The following is a 21331-nucleotide window of genomic DNA, read 5'->3' on the forward strand; positions in this document are numbered from 1 at the left end:
CAAAGACAAAAATAGATGAGAAAAGGGTATTTTACAATAACTTTGAATGCACCACAAGGTTTACCAGTTTCAAGTACAGGCACCATTTAGTCACATCTGTGATGTTTTTCCGACAGCAGTGACCAGACATTTAAGTGGCACCGAAATCTCCGTTGCTATTCCATCCGGTAGAAACCAGTCATATAGGCACTGGTGCCATATTAGCACCAGATTTTAACATGCGCTGTTCACGTGAACAGAAAATTGCGTTGCCTGTATCTTTTCACGCCAACCCTCCATAGAGATTTATCAGCCTACTTTAAGTGCAACAGTAAAAAAAAAAAAAAAAAACAGCGACAGTAAAAATGTATTTCACACTATTATGGTTAGACTTTGCAATTGATCTGCGGTTCACATGCATATACCAAACTTTGAGTGTTGATCTGTGCAGACCACAGATCTTAAGTCAATTAAAGTTCCCTCAAAACTAGTTAAATGCAAATCACGCCTATACTGCCCTGCAAAGGCAAAAGGCCTTAACTTGCTAGAGTGTGAAACTGAGAAAAATGACTTTAAAGTTTCTGTTTTGTCCAGACAAAAGTATGATAGGTAGGACTCCCAAAATTTGACAACTAGTTACTATAATGAAGAAATGTTTGTATGCAAAAAATCTTGAGCTCAAAATTGACCTTTGACCCTTGTTTGGCAGTTACTGTACTCTGCCTTTGTATCATGTGCCAAAAACAAAAGGCAGTAACTGACATATAATCAAAATTTGCTTGCTGTTCACCATACTTACATCCATTATAAGAACACCTAACCAAGGTCTAGTCATCATGGTATTTGTTTTAAATTATATAGAAGACCTTTGGTTGTTCCCATTTAGTGCTATAATGATCAGGATAGTGCGGCAACACTAACACAGTTAAACAATATGACAGATAAGTTACTTTGCAGTACAGTAGCCTATGTACAATATGAATAAATACAAGAAATATTTTCTCAATAAAAGATAATTTAATTATAATTGAATACAAAAGGTATATTTATTGTTTAACAATAAATATATTATATTTAACACTTTTGCAAGGCACTGTATCCGTGTCATATTCTCATTAGGGGCTGAGCCCCCCTAAAGGTCTGATCCTAGAATCGCCCCTGGTTAAGGGTTAAGGGCCACCAAACTGCTCAAGATGCACAGTCAACAAACTCGACTTGGATTACTACTTTTTAATTCTGAGATAAAATTGACAGAGTTGACCGACCATTTAGGTTAGCCTACTTTGTACAGACGTTAGCAATAACTAGCTTAGCGCTATTATGGATTTGTGTACGATCTGACATTAACACCTGCAAGAAGGAAATATGGTTCAAACACGTATGGATTGTTGTGGATACAGCAGATGACGTGCATTGCTATGGATTATATCTTCCATGGATTATATCGGATTGCATGGAAAGGTAGGATGCCTGTGTATTTAATAATTGGTTTTCGGCATCTGATGTGAGGCTCCGCCAAGTGAGGAGGTGCGTCAGCATCACCGTTAGCGCTACGTGACACAGATTAAATTTAGCTAGCTCCAGGCTGTCACTGACGTTGACAGATCTGAACCATCCCCACTTTATTTCAAAGATGTGTCGTTTGTATGTTACGTGGTTTGGTGACAATTAAAAGCGGCAAACTTTGACAGTATGACAAAGCCAGAGTACAGTAACATCACGGCGGCACAGTAACATCTCTCTTGATGCCTGGCTAAACAAAGTCAGAACACCGTAACTCAACTTCAGCGTGCCGGAACAAAGGCAAAGAGCCTTACAGCTGTTACGGCGTTCTGCTGTGGTTTCTCGTATCGTTTTGGATGTTACGGTTGTCATAGCCCTTTATTTTTTTTACAAAGGCGTTTTGCCTTTGTAGGGCAGTATATATGCCTTCACTTTGAAATATCAAGAAAGCAGGAAAACCAACTAGAGAACAAAAAAGAAATAAGGCAGTCACACAATTAACTAGACAACACAGCAATAAAAAAGAGCAGAAACAGACAGAATAAAAGAAAGAAAAAACACAGATGGAGAGGTGCCAGAATATCAGAGTGCATGATCAAAGTTTGCTCAGATTAAGGGCATAGCAGCAAACACACAAATCAGGCATTTAGGTCTTCTCAAGTAATATCAAAAATGGTTTCCACACCTTCAAGAAGTAATTTTGAGAATTCCCTTTGTTAAAACGAAGCTGTTCCATCTTAGCCATAGAAAGCATTTCATTGAGCCACCTCCTGAAACATGGGGACAGTGGAGACTTCCAATTAAGTCATTTTTTTTAGCTGCAATGACGCCTGCTCTAATAATTTGCTTTTGATGGGAAGGAAGGGCCTCTGTACTGTCAGAGCAACCAAAAATAGCCAGATTACAATCCAGCTGGATATTTATCTGACATTGTTTGGAAAGACAGTTAAATATGTCACTTCAGAACTTACGTAATACTGTACAGTGCCAGAATAAGTGGGACAGTGATCCAGCTGAGATACCACATCTCTCACGCAGGGACGAAACTTGGTTTAAATTTGGTTTATCTAGAGCTAATGGAACAGCTCTGTATAGTGGACAAACCTTCCTCCCACAGTTCATCTGACACCGGAGCACCCAATTCTGCGGCCGAGGCCTCCCTGAGATGACTGGCTTCTACAGGTGTTGTAAAAGCAGTGACAAAACGGGAGATCAAATGCTTTGAGTCAGGCTGAGAGAGAAGTAAATCATAGAAAGTGTGACTTTTGGGTTCAATGGTGAATTCTGGGATACACTCCCGTACAAAATGCCTGACTTGAAGGTAGTGATAAAAATGTTGTTGGGGAAGGGGATACTGAGCAGAGCTGAAGAAATTAAGCAAATGTATTATCTATATAAAGATCACCAATACAACACAGCCCTCTTCTCCTCCAGTCCAGAAACACTCCATTCATCAGTGCCGGCTTGAACAAGTGATTGTATGTTATAGGGGTGTATACTGAGTAGGGCTTTGACTTTTGCCCAAAAATCATATTCAAAGTTTGTTTGTTTATTAATATTAGAATATATTCGAATATTTATTAATAATATTTTGACCATTAAATGCCTTCAGTAAGACCTATATTTTTATCAAAGTTGTATATGTTCTGTCCACCAGAGGGCAGTGGATCAGTCAATGTCAATAGGCAGACGATGTTTTCAGAAGAAAAACACAATTATTAAAATTGTTAATATTATTAAAAGTCAGACCCTGGATTAAACACAAACAGTATGCTTTCGACAGGAAGTTCGGAGCTTTCACCGTAGCCTACGTAAGTGTCCTGATGTTTATACTTGTGCGCTGGTGTGTGCGTCGAGCTGGCGTGTGTGTGGGGAGTGTGTGTAGAGTGAGAGAGTGACGGTGATTACCGGTAGCTTCAGAGTAAGTACCGACTCTAGAGTCATAGTGAGAGGAACAAAGTGTCTCCCCTGTTCTTTCTGACCACGGTGAGACATCTGGAACAGGAGAAGTTAACCCTCTCCTTGATTTCATGTTGTTCATGGAGAAGGAGAACCAGGAAATGAGTCAGGGGAAATGCAACGCTATGAAGTTTCTGAAACTAGCAGGGACTCAATTTTTAACCAAAGCGGGGAGACATTAGACCAGTGGTTGTCTGGACAGCCCCACTGCCAAAAAGTGAGAACCCTTGCATTTGCAGCCCAGTAACAATGCTTAAATTCTTCTGCAAGTGGGCTTTAGCAATGCGAGGGGGTTTGTCAGCCCAGACAAACGAGAGGATAACCGAGTCCAGTTGTTTAAAGAAGTGGTAAGAACCTTAAGAAGTGCAACCATTTTAATAGCATTGATGCAGCCAATCATTGAAAGGGGAAGCAGCTTCCAATTCCTAATGTTATCTTTTAATTTGTCTACCACGTCCAGAAAATTCAGTTTAAATAAAAGCTTGGGGTTTCTAGATCTATAGTCCAAGGTAGGTAAAGTGGGTGGTAACCACTTTAAATGGCAAGGATTTCAAGAAAGCAGGGCTCAGATTGTACGTCAGGGGCATGAATTTACTTTTATCCCAGGCTATTGTATATCCTGACAGTTTACCAAATTTAAATTTAATGTCGTTCAGGAGGTTGGGAACTGACACTACCAGGTCAGAGAAACAAATTAATAAATCATGAGCATATAGATTCCATATTTCACCAATTCAAATTTAAGACTTTTTTTTAAGACCATTATAAATGAAATTTAAGTCCTTTATCACGACATTAAAAACAAAAAATGTCAGCTGACAGAGTTGGGAAACATAATCTGAAACAATTCTCCTAATTCCTCATTTGCATTATAGGACTGGTGTCTAGTCACCCTGTTTTGTTTGTTTTGTTTGTTTTATTATTTCAGGACAATGCACATTTGATGAACATATACAGAAGTACACGTAAAAAGTGCCAGATTATAGCCCAAAGGCTAATTTCCATCTGTAGTCCATTACAATAAAAAGAACAATAAATACACAGCAGCAACATTTGCTATATCAAACTAGGTAAAGCAGGACAAAAGAGAAGAAAAACAGGATAACACATTAATAGATGTTAAAACAGAAAGAAAACTAAACAATTCATTAGTAAGTGTTAAAACGGAGACACGATTCACCAATACGCTCTACTGGGCTGATACGGTACAGCATGCAGTCAGAGGTGGATGCACAATTGGTTAGCTCTGAGCCACACCTTTACCTGGCTCTTAAAAGGTGGCCAGAGTGGGACATTCCCTTATAGTTCGGGGTAGTGTGTTCCATAATGCACTACCTTTAATAGATAGTGCATTATGGCTAAAAGAGGTTTTTTTTAAAAGGAACCTCACAGTCCTTGTTTACAACAGCTCTAGTAATCCGAGTCTGTCTGTATTTAATAAACTCTTGAAGTGGTGGTGGCGCCAAGCCATGTAGTACTTTATAAATTAAGCATATTGAGGAAAATTTACAGAAATTATCAAAACTTAATAAGTTGTATTTTTCTAAGATCTTGCAATGATAAGAATAAGGTTTTTTATCTAGAGTTTTGAGTGCCTTTTTATACAAAAGCTCAATTGGTTTTAGGATAGTAGAACCCGTCATAGACCAGCTGGTGATGCAATAGTTCATGTGTGAAAATATCATCGAGTGAAGGAACATCAGAGCAGCTGCATCTGACAGAGATCTTCTAATTTGCTTAAAATTAAAAAGATTGAATTGAATTCTTTTGGATATCATTTTAACATGATTTTTAAAAGAGAGTTTGGAGTCTATAATCACCCCCAAATATTTAAACTCATTAACAACTTCCAACTCCTCTGTGCCTAAAAACACCCCCGATTGAGATGGTGTAGTAGTATAAGGTTGCTTCGACAAATATAAACAGTCTTTTTTGCATTTAAAATAAGACAAGATCTATTGAGCCATGTTTGTATATGTGTAAGAGCTGTTGAAAGGACGCGTGCTACCTCCTCAGGATTTTTTGCTTCTGTAAAAATTACAGCATCGTCGGCGTAAAGCTGGACATCAACATGTAAACAGTATTTAGGTAAATCATTAATATATAATGAAAATAAAATGGGCCCCAGTATGGACCCTTGAGGGACTCCTACTGGACAACCCATATAAGCTGAACTAACCCCGCCCACCACAGTACATTGCTCTCTATGAGACAGGTACGAATGAAACCAATTAATAGCTTGAACCGAAAAATCTAAATGGGACAATTTAGATAGCAGGACGTTGTGATTGACGGTGTCAAAAGCTCTTTTTAAATCTAGGAATACGGCACCAACACATCCATTTTTATCTAAGTAACATTTGATTTTTTTCCATAAACATAGCCAATGCAGTCTCGGTTGAATGTCGCGGCCGAAATCCAAACTGCATATGGTGTAAAGGTGTTTGGCTATTGCTAAGGAATTCAATAATTTGTTTAGTAACCCATTTTTCAATGACTTTAGAAATTATAGGTAGAATGCTAATTGGTCTGTGGAGGACCCAGAGTAGGGTTGGGTATCGTTTAGCTTTGGTGCCTAAATCGATACTTTAAAATAAAGAGCACAGCTTGTTTATTGCTAAGGCCATATGGTCAAATAAAAATTATTTATTTAAAATGTAACACTCAGAACAAAACTTGTTTTACCAGTCAATTGCAGTTACACAACAAAAATAACAATAACATTGAATGCACCACCAGCTTACCAACTGTAATTGAACGTGCCCTTACGTCCTATCTGTGTTGTTTCTCCGACAACTCTGCTCTGAGCACCACCTGTGTCTATGGTGCAGCTACTCTCTGTCTTTAACTGCAGACTGTTGTCCCAGTGTTGGAATCCTTTCCAGTGAAATACTGTCACACTTTACACCGTTTAGCTTTCAGCATTTAACTGTATTTAAGCAGCTACTGGCTAACGGTAGGCTAACATTACCTGCTGCAAAGTGTAATGTTAATTAGCATCACATGCTGCAATGCTTCTGTTGCCTCTGATGTCTGTTTCAGAGCACCATGAGAGCAGGGCAGACATTTAAGTGCCACCTAAATGAGGCACCGAAATCCGTGTTGCTATTCGGCCCGGTAGATAGCCTACATATTGGCACCGGGTTTCCGTACCCAACCACCTCCACTCTGTTGGCTCTGAACCAAAATCGACACAGAGGTCGCTTACAGACTTGCGGAGCTGCTGTCTTGGTCTCACCTAGGCAGTGTGGAGGAGTGCTGGGGCCGGGGCCGCCAGATACTAGGCAGAACTGGCTGGCTGTAGTTTTCTGGAGAACCTTCCCAACATGTTAGATGTTTTATCACTTTCTGCATGAGACTCCAGCGCCCATATACCCAACATTCCCAGTTTAATTGCTTTCTCGCTCGCATAAGAAGCAGTAGGCTTCAAATACGTTGTAAGCACCTGGATTTTTACCTTAAATTCAGTTTTTCAAGCCAAGTATCGCTAAACTTGCACTTCCACATGCCTAAAGAATAAAATCTGTTTTATGTCTGTGGTAGGCTAATCCGAAAGAGGCTCGCACCAATAACACAAAAGCTGATTGCCTGCAATTTAAGTTGCATGTTGCTAATACAGCCAATTTGTTTTGCACAAACGAAAGAAAGACTAAAAAAAAAAAAAAAAAAAAAAACATTGCTCCGTAGGGTAGCATTACATGGATATAGGGAAAATTAAGACAAGTTGAAAATGATTTAAGACCTCGACCCAATACCTCAGCTAATTTGAGACTTTTTAAAAGGCCTTACATTTTGATTTTGAAATTTAAGACTTTTTAAGACCTCGCGGAAACCCTGAGATTGACAACGTTTTTAACCTTACCAAATTTTACACCATAGATACATGAATGACTAGTTTTTTATGAAACGCCTTGTAAAATTTGCAGCCTAAGCTACCAGGGCCTGCTGCTTTCCCAGAGGGGTATGCTGGAATAGCTTCCAAAAGGTCACACTTAGAGATTGGGGCGTCAATGTCGTCTTTAGATACGGCATCTAGTTGTGGAATATTAAGGTTACTGAAAAAGGTATAGATATAAAGGATTATTACTGGTAAGAAGTTAATGTGACCTTCAATCATTAAGTATCTGCTGTAAGAGTCTGCCGTCAGAGTCAAGGTGAAATGCAATATTTTTACGAAAAAGAATAGCAACCCCCCTCGCCTTACGAGTAAAAGCCGCTTAAAAAACCTGAGAAATCCAGTTTGCTCTTAATCTAAGCTGTTCGTTTGCACCAATGTGCGTCTCCTGGAGAAAAATGATGTCTGGCTTCAATGATTCAAGACGCGAGAAAACGCGACCTCTTAATTACATGACCAAGGCCCTTCACATTCCATGAGACTAATGTTAAGTTGTTGTTGATGCTGCTATGTGCAATACAGTCAGATGTTGACATTATCCCTGAAGTAAATCTGGCCTCCAAAAAAAACACAAAAGACCATAAAAACACTTAACACACTCAAACAACCCCCTGAACATTTTTCCTACCTGGCCACAAAGTGCCTGCCCAAATGAAGCCCGGGTGTCCCTCTAAGCCCGGGACCGCTAGATGCACGTGAGGTGGTACCCCATAAACCGTAGCTAGCTGAAATAAGCTACAAGACGTTAGCTCGACTAGCCAATCATGGCTGAAAAATAAGTTGAGAAAAAGAACAAAACAATTGAATTCTGAAGAGTCACGTTGAAGTGTAACATTAATCGATGCTCTGTTTGAACGCACAGAGCGGCATTAGCGTATTTTGGATAGAGTATGTTCTTTAGTCAGTGTTCAGAAATGACATTGCCCCACCCGGTGTGATAAAAACCTTGAGTTTGTTGCAGAGCTGTGCAGGAAAGAGGAGACTATGCTCTTGTGTACCTGTGACAGGAGGGTTGATGACTTGTCCCTCAGCAGATCGTCTGTGTTCAATCCCAGACAGAGATGGACCGCCACGCCCACTGGAAGCCTCATCATCAGAACTGCCTCCCTCTAAGCCTGGCCTGAAACTGGGACGGTTACTCTCTCCAACCTGTACCCAAATGTATACACACAAACACATGCACACACAGATAAAAACAAATTGTATGAACGGATGATCAGTGAATAGCCTCTCATCTCCGTGCACACTGACTGCTTGACTGCAGTAAGCCTCTGGCATTACCCTACATCTACAGCACTGCCGTTCACCTTGAACTCCCAAACTGCAAGTAAGTCGGTTTCTCTTTGCTGTTGTTTTCCACCTAGCGTTAGGTACGATAGCTGACATTGGCTAATGCTAGCGCTTGTTCCAGCAGACTTCTGCCAGACCAGCATGATGTCAGTTAAGTTAACTTTAACCAGCCTGGTTCTTTGTGAAAAGACAACAGCAGAGAGAAACCGTACCGTATGCTAGCTGTGTGGTGATGGCAGGTTTCGGAGTGGACTGCGGGTAGAGAAGACCCTCTCCCCTCCATGCCAAAACAGTGACAGAAAGACGAAAGTGTAATAAAAAATACCAGTATATTATTATATCTCAGAGTTTAACAATCTGATGACATTATTGTTTTCTATTTCTGACCAGTTGTCTGGAGGTGCTGGGCAGCAGCCGTGTTCTGGTAGCATTGCTGTTCCTTCTGGCAGACTCAAGCTCATCCTCCGTGTCCTCATCACTGGCAGGACAGGAGTCCATACCTGTAGCAGCCAGGCGCACATTAGGCATCTGGAAGTCCTCCTGAAGAAAAGATATACAAGATACACTTAGATTCTAAGAACATTTAATGGTTGTTCGATATGAATCAAATATATGATTCACAAAAGTAATGGCAGCATTGTAGTAGATGGTAACTTAAGAATTAAGAAAGTCTTTGAAAATCTCCGGCAGCTCACTATTCGATTCCGATTTAGAGGGCTACGATGCGATTATAAAACGATTATCGATGCATCTCAATCAGTGTCCCAAATTAACTTTTTGACTCACCAGGCCAAGTTAGCGGGTAGATGAAAAGATCCACCGGCCAAGCATATTTTCTACTGGCCAAAATATTAAATTGCAGTTTTTTTTGTAACTTAGGTCTACCAAAACTTTATGGTTGGAGTTGCATGTCTTGCTGGTAGGGATACTAATGATTAACCGTTTAACCGTTAACCGACAATAGGATTTTTCACCAATTAGCATAATATTATTAGTTAAACCAATATTAATAAAAAAAATAAAGTTTTAAAAAACATCTTTTGCATGATAAAAATATAAATAGGCTATTCAAATTTATTTCTTAACTGCTAATTAACTTATTAGTCCTAACTTTGAACCAGCAAGTTGCGTTTTAAGCTCCTCTTTTTTTCTGCTTGTAGAGAGCTACGTGACACATGAAACTATGTTGATGAGGACCGGTGAATTAAATCGGCCATCTGAGAGTATACCAGGCAGACACACAGCTGACAACCTGCAGGTGCAGGCGCTGGAATTGGCCGCTGTGGACTTGCGTCAGTCCTGAAAGTGGTTTCAGGTAAGTGGCTGCGTGTGTCCATGACAATGCACAGAACATCAACAGTGGTACAAGCCTACAGCTGTCAGCAGATACGGAGTGCGGAAAGTGTGTCAGAGCCTCCCGTGACACACGGGTGAACTGAGACTCCTTTTCCTGCTTGTCGGTCAACGGTTAATGATCGGTTAACATTTAATTTCATTGTGCTTTCTTTTGGAAGGCTGGCTGCCAAAAATCGCCACTTACTAGCTAATTATTTAGCCTGAGGTAAATGATAGCTATCAGTAAACACAAGTGATGTGGTGGCTGGCGTCTGGTGCGTGCGCCAGTGTTTGTGTCGGCCAGCCCCTGCGAAGCTCCAACATGCCGACAGCAGAGGAACAGAAGAAAGTAGCTGCAGCATCACCAAAATGAAGACTGAAAAACAGAACCCCTACAAGTTCTCAAGCCTAGAAATAATTCATAACTAGAACTGCAAGCAGTTATGACGGGGCCCAAGCCACCCACGCCAGTTGCCCCCGACGCCCCGGGGGAGCGCGCGAAAGCGGAACCCGAGGCCGGGCGGCGGGGAGGCAAATGTCGCTAAACATCGAGAGGCGCGAGCCGCGACGCCTGCGGTACGTCGCCGTTGCAAACGTAGCGGTCACCGGTTCACCTCCAATTGTATACGGACCACCTTTAAGAATGCTCTACAACAAACAAACTTCTTAACCCCCCTGACCGCGGGAGACAGCAGAGAGAAATGGGTGGAGTGGGGAGGCAGGTGTGGTGGTTGAAGGAGCAGGGGAGGTGGTCAAGTTGTTGCAAATGGCGTCATAGGTGCCGATTTATGTTTTGCTCCGTGGGTGCTTCGTGGGAAATTAAGCATCAATGCCACCGACATAACCAATCACACTATGACAGGTGCTCCACTTAGCACCAACTGCAATGTTTAATTGCACGGTATCGCCTCCTATGAATGGTGTAGATTTTGGATTGAAAAAGTGAGAGAAAAGAGTGGAATTTGTCCACTGTGAAGGTTATAGAAACTTTGTCAGGTGGGTTAAGAAGTTTGTTTATTGTAAAAAACCAAAGGAGCAAGCAAAAGTAAAAACCAAAACCTAACGGTAAGAGGCAAACGTCAGTAAATATTGAGAAGTGTGAGCTGCAAAGTCTGTGGTACATTTCCATTGCAAATATCCCATTAACATTGAGTAAAAGGGCCAAAAATTGTCTACGTTGATTATTGCGCCCCCTAATGGCCAATTTTCGCCAAATTTGGTAGAGAGCCTCAGAGCCGCATCCCGAACAAGCACGACAAGTTTCGTGTTGATTGCATGTACTGTGGCAGAGATATTGCAATTGCAAATTCCCCATTCAAATGCATTGAGTTATTGGCCAAAACAAATAAACGTTGCTTATAGCGCCCCCTAAAGGCCGATCTTCGCCAAATTTGGTACAGAGCATCATAGTGGCATGTTGAACAATGATCCCAAGTTCCTTGCTGATAACATTTAATTTGGCCGAGATATGATATGATACGTGTGTGGTAGCTAGCTATGAAAATTTGTTTGGTCGTCAAATGCGCATACTTTAACGTAGCAAAATTCCTTGAGTAACTTTTGGTCAGGTCCATCTGGAGATGCTACTTACCAGGTTTCGAGCTGATCCGTCGCACGGCCTAGGACGAGTTCGAAAAAGTTGGCGCGGGGATGTAAGGATTTCTAATGTGTGATGTGTAATGTGGGAGTTAAAGGCAAAAAACATTTATAGCGCCACCTAGTGGTCCACATGTGTAATTTTTGGTAGGTGTGGTCCATGACCCATTGTCTATCTACCCTGTAAATTTAAAGTTGTTCACATTAGTGTAAGTGGTGAATCTAGACTTGGGTCCCATAGGCCACGCCCACTTTGACCTCTCAGTACCCCACTCTAGACCTGGCCTCAGGAGTGTCCCTAGATGGTGCCCATCAAATTTTGTAAAAATTGGATGAGCCGTTCATGAGATATAAACTTTTTTTACTTGTAGCGCCCCCTAGTGACCAATCTTCGTAAAACGCGTGTGGCACCTCCAGAGGGTCATGGCAAACAAGAATCTAAAGTTTGGCGTTGATAGCCTTTATTTTGGCTGAGATATGGCAAAGTTGGTGTTTTCATAGTTAGCTACACAAATTTGTTTGTGCGTAATAAATAATAAAATTCCAAGTTTCGTGCAGATCGGTCGCACGGTCTAGGAGGAGTTCGAAAAAGTAGGTTTTTGATAAATCGCGATTTTTCACGCATAAAAGTCTAGGCGGAAATGGGCGTGGCCTATATCACGTGATTCAGTTGGATCCAGGGAACGCGTGGATATATGGATCTTAAATGTCAGGTGTACGGTGTGGGAGTTATAGGGTCAAACGCGTTTCTTCTGCTATAGCGCCACCTAGTGGTGGAAGTGGGTCAATTTTTGCGCCTGAGGTCCTTGCGGAGTTTGGGACCAGTCCTGAAAACGGCAACCCCCCACCATGTACGGTTTAGGCCAGGGGTGGCCAACCAGTTAGGTATAAAGAGCCACAAAAAAAAACGCACCATAGCAAAAAGCCACACAACACATGCACGTCCACACTTACAACAGCAACAGTGTCTTCCAGATCTAATGACAGTCATAATACATAGCAGTTTTCATAGTTTTTTTTTCTCACTTAGATTGACTCAGTGGGAAACCTGACAGTCTTTGTTATCCACAATCCTTTTCAGGTCTTGGTTGAACTCGGTTGTGGCCACTCGAAGCAACTCTCTCACTCATTTGTCACTAAAGCGCCTTTCAAACAATCGGATTCAGCAGTGAAAGGGTTAACGAGGAAGGTGATCTGTGGCCGCTGTTTTTCCTCAGGTTGCAGAATCTGTCCTCAAAACTCTGCTGCATTATTTTCCATTTTAAAATAATTGGCAAATGTATTGGCAGTATTGGCAGATGCATTCAAATGTGTTTTTTTTTTTACTTATCTGAAATACTGTATGTTTCAGAAAAGTTAAAAACAATCAACCAATGACACAGCCCCCAGCCACACAGTAAGAGCCTCACAGGAGCAGGCAAAGAGCCGCATACGGCTCAAGAGCCACAGGTTCGCCACCCCTGGTTTAGGCTGTAGTCGGAGTTTTAGGCGGAGAAGAATAATAATAAAAACCTTTAGAAAAACAATAGGGTTCTACAGCCCTGCTGTATGAACGGCATAGCTTTGCTATTGCCCGTTCTTACAGACTCGGGCTTGGACCCCTAATGATGATGAAGAAGAAGAGGAAAAATCAGTAGAAAAACAATAGGGTTCTACAGCCCTGCTGTATGAACGGCATAGCTTTGCTATTGCCCGTTCTTACAGACTCGGGCTTGGACCCCTAATAATCGGGACACACAAACGAAATCCCCCCATATGTTTAATGGACTGTCTATCCCCTTTGTGCAAAGCTGAAGTGACTAGCAACTAAGGTTTTTTTTCTCCATAATCTCTTAAACATAGAAGACAGTCGATAACTAAACAATGATTATTGTGTTCATTATATGTCATATCACACAACATATGCACTCCTGTAACTCTCACCAGCAAAAAAATTTAATAAAGAATAAAAAAAGAATGTGGTGATGTCTTCCGGGATTGGTCCGTTGCCGCCGCGGGCAGTTTTGCCTGTAAAACTCAGCTACGGCTCTGCAAAAGTTACTACTACTACGACTAGTGAACATCCGGGAACTCACTGTCAGCGGACTGTTCTCATAGGGAATTAATTCAACCACTCTGCTCTGCTGTTGTTGAAGCTGCCTGTGAAAACCCAACTGTAAAGCACTGCCAGACAAAATCTGTGTTGCTGTTTTTTCAAAGTGTGCTGTGACGACTGTGGCACACTCATTTCCAACCAATCACATAATTGATCCCGCCCCCATTGTTAGAGACCCTGGTCGTGTGCAATTCACATTGAAATCGACCCTTATCCGACCCTTGTCAAACTAGGGGTGTGGATCTTCACTGGTCTCACGATTTGATTAGGATTATCCGGTCAACGATTCAAATCGACATCACAATGCATCTCAGTGCGTCCCCTTCCCCAATATTATTATATATTGGTACACATGGTATTCGTCAACAAATTCAAGCAGTCAGATATATACGATCCCCTTTTTATTGTATCTGCTCTTAAAAAAGACACTTCCTGAAGTGGAGCAGAGTCTGAACACGGCAGACAGACAGAAACAACAAAAAAAGCAGCAACCCGGAAAATCAAGTAAGTAGGCAATAATCGATTATGGTCTGTCACTGCATCGATGCAGAATTGTCCAGGTCCACATCGCGATGCATTGATGCAATGATTTATTTCAACACCCCTAGGTCCAACCCACCTTTCAAGCTGGGTCGCAAAGCCGAGTCGATCGATCAGGGTTAACCCTTTCAAACACATAGTCAACCCTGGTTGAGCCCCTGGTTTGAAAGGAGGCTGTGCCTAAGTCCCAAATGGTAGGGAAAACCCTGATGTTTATTCTGGCAACATGTTGGCTGAAATGTTGGTGACATTCTTATGTATACAAACTAGAGCTGTCAGCGTTAACGCGTTAATCGCGATGCGATTAAGGGCCGACACAACGCGATTCATTTCTCTTTTTTTTTTCTTTTTTTTTTTTAAATCGCATGCCGGCATTTATTAATTTATTTTACACTTCACTTGGCTTTGCGTCGTGCCTAACAGGCTACTATTTTGACCCTTTGCAGCACCGTTACTTCTCATCAAGCTGCCACTTCCTCCTAACACATCATGCTGCTGCAGGCTGCAGCATGATGGAGAAACACAGCAGCAATAACTGAATGGAGCTTTTTATTTTCCAAAACTCCTGGACGGCTCGTAGACAAGTCGAAAGCCATATGCACATCGTGTAAAGCCGAATTAAAATATCACCGAAGCACGTCAAGCTTGAGCTACCACCTACGAGCTAAACATAGTAGTACAGTTAACATGATGCTACCCGCTAGCGGGTGGCAACTAAGTGCAGACCTGTCAGCATCGTAGAGGACTCGGGTCTTAAAGACGTACTACGGTTGACCTGTCTCGTTGCCGTCGAGGGGGACAGTAGTTTCACCATACATATACCACACGGAGAAAGCAGCCACACTGGAACTGCTGCAAGGTGCTGCAAATGCTGTCTCATTAACCGGTGATCACTGGACGTCAGTGAGGAATCAACATTATTTAGGAGTTACTAAACACTATATTGACTCTAGTAAGGATAGGGATTTTAGTTTTTTAGTTAGGTACTCGGAGGAATTGTGCAATAATGACAGTAACTAAATAATTACAAATCTTAAAATCAAGTTCATAAAGTAACTTTCTTTGCATTCATTTGATTCCAATCAAGACACACTGGTAAGAATGGCTTTCGATGTACTTAAAACTGTTCTGAAATGCAAAATAATAGAATTTTAATAATGTGATAAAATATGCGATTAATCGCGATTAACTATAGACATTCAGCGATTAATCGCGATTCAAAAAAAATTAATCGTTTGACAGCCCTAATACAAACACACATGTAAACACAAAGGGCAATATCGAGGTCAGCTAAAATAACTGAGGTCATGTCCAAATATATGATACTTAATTAACGTAATTAATTATTTATTATTGTAACAGGCCTAATATTTATAGTCCTCTCCATATGAACTGGAAGCAGCACATGGGCACAAACAGTAAGGGTGTAAATGTGCTCACCTGATTGTAGTCATCAAGAAACTGGTGTCTATACTGTTCTGGTTCTGTAGAACTTGGGTTTGATAAGTGGTCAGTAGCACCCGGCAGTCGCTATGAAAAATAAAATACATTTATGGGGACACTAAGACAAATAGTTTATGTGAATGAGAGTTGAATGAAAAGTAACAGTTATGTAACGGCTCACTAATCCTGGTAGGTGTAAGAGAAACAGTTGGTAAAGTAGAACGTGTTTCAAAGGGGAGAAGAGTCTTACTGTTGCAGGAATCTCCTGGCCCTCCACTCTGCCTCTCTGCATAGCGGGAGGCACCAGTTTGTTGAAATACAGCTCCAGCTCATCATCAGGCAGGTTGTTTGAATCAATGTCATCATCTGGAAATCAAACAAATGTTCACAACATGTCTGAAGAATTGACATGTCTTTTCTGCAATTCAAATAAAGGATGTATGAACCTGTGATATCGCTGTTCATGCTGTCCACAGACATGAGCTTCTCATTTGCCAGGAAGCTTGAGTTACTGCCACTGAAATGGTCACTGTCTACTCCCTCACTCTGCACACTGTCCTCCTCAGCTGTAGCTGGTAAGGGCTGAACCTGTATGAATTGCCCAGGAAAAGAACATATTTGCCCATTGTTTAAAAGACAAAATTGCAATCTATATTTGAAAATAGGATTTAACTTGTTTTTCTTCATGGATAGGTTTTTAATTATATGAGGTAGCCTTAAAATGGGTCAAATGGCTTTCTCTTGTTGTTATGCACATGTAAAAGGTCCACATTTTATGAGCCAGAATGAACTGTATTATTACCTATATGACCAGGGTTGAGTCTATAAATTACTGAAAAAGAGCCATCACAGATAAAAAGTACAACTGCCAACTGGTCAAGGGCTATTGGTACCTGTGCATCTGTACCATCTTTATGCCCAAACTGGGCAAACGTCAGAAGCCCTGTTGACAGATCTGTCAGAAGAGACAAAAAAGAGGAAAAATAAATGTACATTAGTAGAATTCAAAGAAAATGGATCTTTTAATAAGAATTATTTCTTCTACATATCAGAAAGCACAACTAATAAGAATGATTTCTTCTATATATCAGAACGCGCAACCATATGTCCATATACAGTACATCCATGCAGTATTAGGTGAAGCCAACTCCTATACGTTTTCCTATCAAGAAAAGAATAATCACTGATTCGGGGGATGGCCAGTATTGGCACAGTGGTATACCTATAAAGCTTGACAGGTGCAACAGCATTTACCTGTTCCAAGTTCTGTAGGCCGGCCGTGGACTGAGCCCATCTGTGTGGGAGGAAGCCCCAGCATGGAGCCTCGGTTTTGAAATGTGCTCTCATCCAAATGTATCTTCAGCAGCATGTCTGAAAGCCGGTGGGCTGCGATGAAGTCATCCGCATTGTCCCTGTAATGGATGTTAATAATAAGGACCACATCAAAATGACATGGAAAAAGAAGGTGGAATATAAATCACTATAGACAGACATTATGCATGTCCATTTCTATATAGTAATACATACTGCATACAAAAACATGTATTTATTAAAATAAGGCTGTCATTATTTGTTTATTTGACAGGGAAAATGCACAGCTTCTTAGCAGTACCCGAGTTAGTGATAAGCTTAATTTAATCAGTAGTCTCTGGGCAGGAAATGGAGGAAAAACATCTTGGTCAGAAGGGAAACCTAAAACTGAAGTATAATTATACTACATCATACTTTTAGTATTATTGACTGTAAATTAATTTCTCTCTGCCAAATGTACATAACTGTAAAAGTATTTAGTGAAATAATTCAACCTACGTGGGTACACACACACATTCTTTTAGGTGACAATATTTTGCATCCAACTCAAAACTAAAGAATATCTGTGTGTGTGTGAGTGTGTCTGTCTTCAGATTACGACGTCGGACGGTTCACGCCTCGCCGTCGTCCATTAATATCTGACAATGGACACCTTGAAGGGCATTAACCCACTTATACCATGGTCACTTGCCAAATAACATTTAAACCATTAGTTTATATTTTAATTAGATTTACAATTGAAATCTAAAGTTTATCCAAACAATAACTCCGTTTCCCTGGTTACACCTGACGGTTTGACTAATACCTGGAACAATCATTCCCATCCATAAGGTTCTTATGCAACGCAAACGTTCACTCCCCCAGGAATTAGGAAGGACCTTAGATATAACTTGCCACCCTTAGCAACCGGAGATATTTATAGTCCGCTCAGCTGATAGAACCCTTCAGTTTAGCTACGAGGCAGAAAGCTAACGCTATGCTAGCAAGATCCAAAGTCAAAAACATTGTGTACAGTTGGCAATCAGTAAAAATAATTTGACAGTATGTTGAACAAAAAGACAAGCTAGCTATCCAGCCATGTCATTGTCCTCAAAACAATATAACGATTTTTTCGAACAATTTCATCCGCGTTGTGTAACGTTACTGTCGGCTGCAGCGGCGCAGCCTGAAGTAGCGACCTGAACAGTGAACGGGATGCGAGATAATGTTATTCTCTGTGAAACAAAGTCAGTCCAGAGGGGCAGTATAACTTACTTCTTGCAGCTTGTGTGTTAGCTCTAAATGGTCAAGCATCATCATATCTTGAAGAGCTCTTAGTACCTTACTGTCTCACTAGAGCACTATGCTCCCAGAATTCAGAGATACTTGTGGTTCCTAGAGTCTCTAAAAGTAGGATGGGAGCCAGAGCCTTCAGCTATCAGGCTCCTCTCCTGTGGAACCAGCTCCCAGTCTGGGTTCGGGGGCCAGACACCGTCACCACATTTAAGAGTAAACTGAAAACACTCCTCTTTGATAAAGCTTATAGTTAGGGAGTGAGGAGTTGCAGCGTCCGCCTAGCCCGGCCCACCTGCTTCTCTTCATAGTCGTCAGATTCATCTACCATATAATCAATAATATAATCAAAGTAGAGGGAAGCAGGCCAGTACAGCCCGATCTGGTTGGGGAGAGTTCTAGCCCAATATAGTTCTAGACTGCCGGGGGACTTCCTTCCTTCCTATGGACACACTGAGCTGCTCTCTCCTCTCTATTTCCATTTGTATGCATCCATGTCCTAGAAATGCTTGTTACTAACCTAGCTCTGGGGAGTTTACTCCCCGGAGTCTTTTTTTTTTTTTTTTTTTCGCCCAGCATATTTCCTTGGATGAGGATGGCACCAAGATCTTGGTTGCAGCTGTCGCCGTGGCCCTGCTGCACTCCCTGCTACACCCTGCAGTGTCCTGCTGCGTCCTGCTACGTCCTGCTATGCTCTGCTGTGCCACGCTACATCCTGTAACACCCTGCAGTGCCCTGCTATGACATGAACTACTACAGCTACCATTTGTAGTCACTGTTCCATTATCTTTATTGTGACTATTATTGCCACTGTTCATCACACCCCTAACCGGCACCATCAGACACCGCCCACCAAGAGTCTGGGTCTGCCGAGGTTTCTTCCTAAAAGGGAGTTTTTTCTCACCACTGTCGCACTAAATGCTTGCTCTTGGGGGAATTACTGGAATTGTTGGGGCTTTGTAAACTATAGAGTGTGGTCTAGACCTACTCTATCTGTAAAGTGTCTCAAGATAACTGTTATGATTTGATACTACAAATATACTATAAATATACGATAAAATTGAATTAAATTAATTGCTTCACGAGTTACAGTAACATTAGCTTAGCTGGGAGCTTCATGGAGACAGCTAAAGTTAATGTTAGCTGCCCTACAGCTGTCAGAGTTAGCTTTGACTTCATATATTACCTTTTAATAGTTGTATTCTCAGTAACATGACAATCTGCAAGAAACAGGTTCCCTATAAATCACTAAAATAGTAGTGATAGCACCGTTTGGCTTCAATGCCGTAAGCATAGTTTGTTACTTAGTTTATGACAAATCATTTCGGCTGTACTTTCCAACATGATTTCATTGTGCTAACCTTTAGCTAACCGTTGATTTGTGTTTGTCGCTGTGTGCTTGTGGTGGAAAATGAATGTAAACAAAGTTCCATGCAATGCGCCGTGACCTAGGTCCCCTTTAAGCAAACCCCCAGAACAGCACCGTGTCTTACAGCAACCATGGGCTTAGCGGCCAACGGTGGAACTGCAACCCTCTGGCCCAGAAAGACTTTTCCCATAGACCTTGCATGGCGAAAGAAACTTCTATTAGATTTTTTTTTTGGGGTACATGAACATACCAGCCCGAACACTTAGGGTGTTTTCACACATGAAAGTCCGAACCAAGGTCCAGACCAAGGTTCATGTTTTTTTTTACATTGTATACATTTGATCCGGTAAGTTTTGGTTTCACACTGCAGTTATGCAAGCGCACTAAAGATCTCTACGTGACAAAACTACGTCCTGTCGTCATCACATACATGAGCTGCGTCTCCAGATACTTAGAACTGATTGGTTTGTAGACGGGCTTCCCCGTCCTCTCGTCTCCTCTCTCTGTGTCGGAGTTTTTTCAGCTGACTGCTGCTCTCCCCTACTGCCTCTCTTTTTGTTTTGTTGTGTTGTTGAGAAGCGAGACACGGAAACTTTCTTTCTGGAGAATTTATTCAGAGACAAACGGAAACCTACACTGTACATTTACTACCACAAATAAACTGCTGATGTATTCTCTGCTCTGATAGCCGACAGCTGTCTGCTCTGAGCGCATTCACCGTCACTCTCTCATGTAGCCTACACACGAAGCACCAAGCTATTCCTTAAAGGAGCTTCCCCGGTCTTGTAACACAAGGAGAGCCTGCCAGAGCTTCTTGTATTTGGTCCGAAAGTCCGAACCATCCAAAAAATGCTTTCACACTATAAACAAACCGGGCCATGGTTCAGTTTGGTCCGGACCGAGACCACCTCTTTTTATCGGACCAAAATTTGGTCTTTTGATCCGGACCGTGGTCCGGGGGAGGTTTCACACCTCTAATTTTGGTTCGGATCAAACAAAAAAGTCTGAAAGTCCGGACCAAATGACGTATGTGTGAAAATGCCCTTAAAAAGGGTCCTTGTTTAAAACGTCATGTTTTAAACATTTTTAACATTCACTAGTAGCCGAATCCAGAGTTATTAAACTAGGTATGAAGAACGCGCATAATGAATGCAAGCAGACCCACGGGACTGCACCCGCCCACTATATGACGGTTCTTCCAAGGTCCTGTAGCTGTAATAATGGATATAGCTAATGACTGTAATTCACCATGTGTTCTATTATTACATCCTTGGTATTATCTTATGATACATCTGAGGGATGTATGAATGTCTGTATGCTGTAAAGCCTCTAACGGGATGTAACTTCATTAGTGTCATCAGCTATGAGTGAAAATTTCAGTATTAATCTTAAATTAAGATAATTAATTTTAAAATAAGGAAAATGTTGTTTTTTGTAACTTTAAAGTGCCCATATTATGAAAAAAACACTTTTTCTGGGATTTGGGGTGTTATGTTGTGTCTCTGGTGCTTCCACACACATACAAACTTTGAAAAAAATCCACCCATGCTGTTTAGAATGAGATACGGTTTCTGAATGTGTCCTGGCTTCAGTCTCTGGGTGAGCTGTTCAAAATTGGCACGGCTTGTGACGTCACAAGCCGAAACGAGCAGGCTAACCGCAACATTAGCTAATGCTAACGCTAGCATGCTACCTCGTTCTCAATAGCAAAGCACTGCTACAACACACACAAGTTCACCATAAT

General features: G+C 41.4%; 1 protein-coding gene across 6 annotated transcripts in view; it reads right to left on the reverse strand.

Annotated features, from left to right (window-relative positions):
- cep192 (centrosomal protein 192) overlaps nt 1-21331 on the reverse strand; it is a 91223-nt gene that overhangs the window by 65706 nt on the left and 4186 nt on the right. For 5 of the 6 annotated variants that reach the window (XM_031289831.2, XM_036006062.1, XM_036006059.1 and 2 more), the window contains exons 4-10: nt 16890-17047; nt 16529-16590; nt 16082-16223; nt 15886-16001; nt 15633-15722; nt 9014-9166; nt 8335-8485 (exon numbers count right to left, since the gene is read on the reverse strand). In XM_031289831.2, coding sequence (XP_031145691.1) covers nt 8335-8485; nt 9014-9166; nt 15633-15722; nt 15886-16001; nt 16082-16223; nt 16529-16590; nt 16890-17047 — 872 coding nt within the window. The remainder of the gene's footprint in view (nt 1-8334; nt 8486-9013; nt 9167-15632; nt 15723-15885; nt 16002-16081; nt 16224-16528; nt 16591-16889; nt 17048-21331) is intronic. The other variant, XM_036006060.1, reaches the window with a different exon arrangement.

The sequence above is a fragment of the Sander lucioperca genome, chromosome 10, assembly GCF_008315115.2.
Source record: "Sander lucioperca isolate FBNREF2018 chromosome 10, SLUC_FBN_1.2, whole genome shotgun sequence".
NCBI lineage: Eukaryota > Metazoa > Chordata > Actinopteri > Perciformes > Percidae > Sander > Sander lucioperca.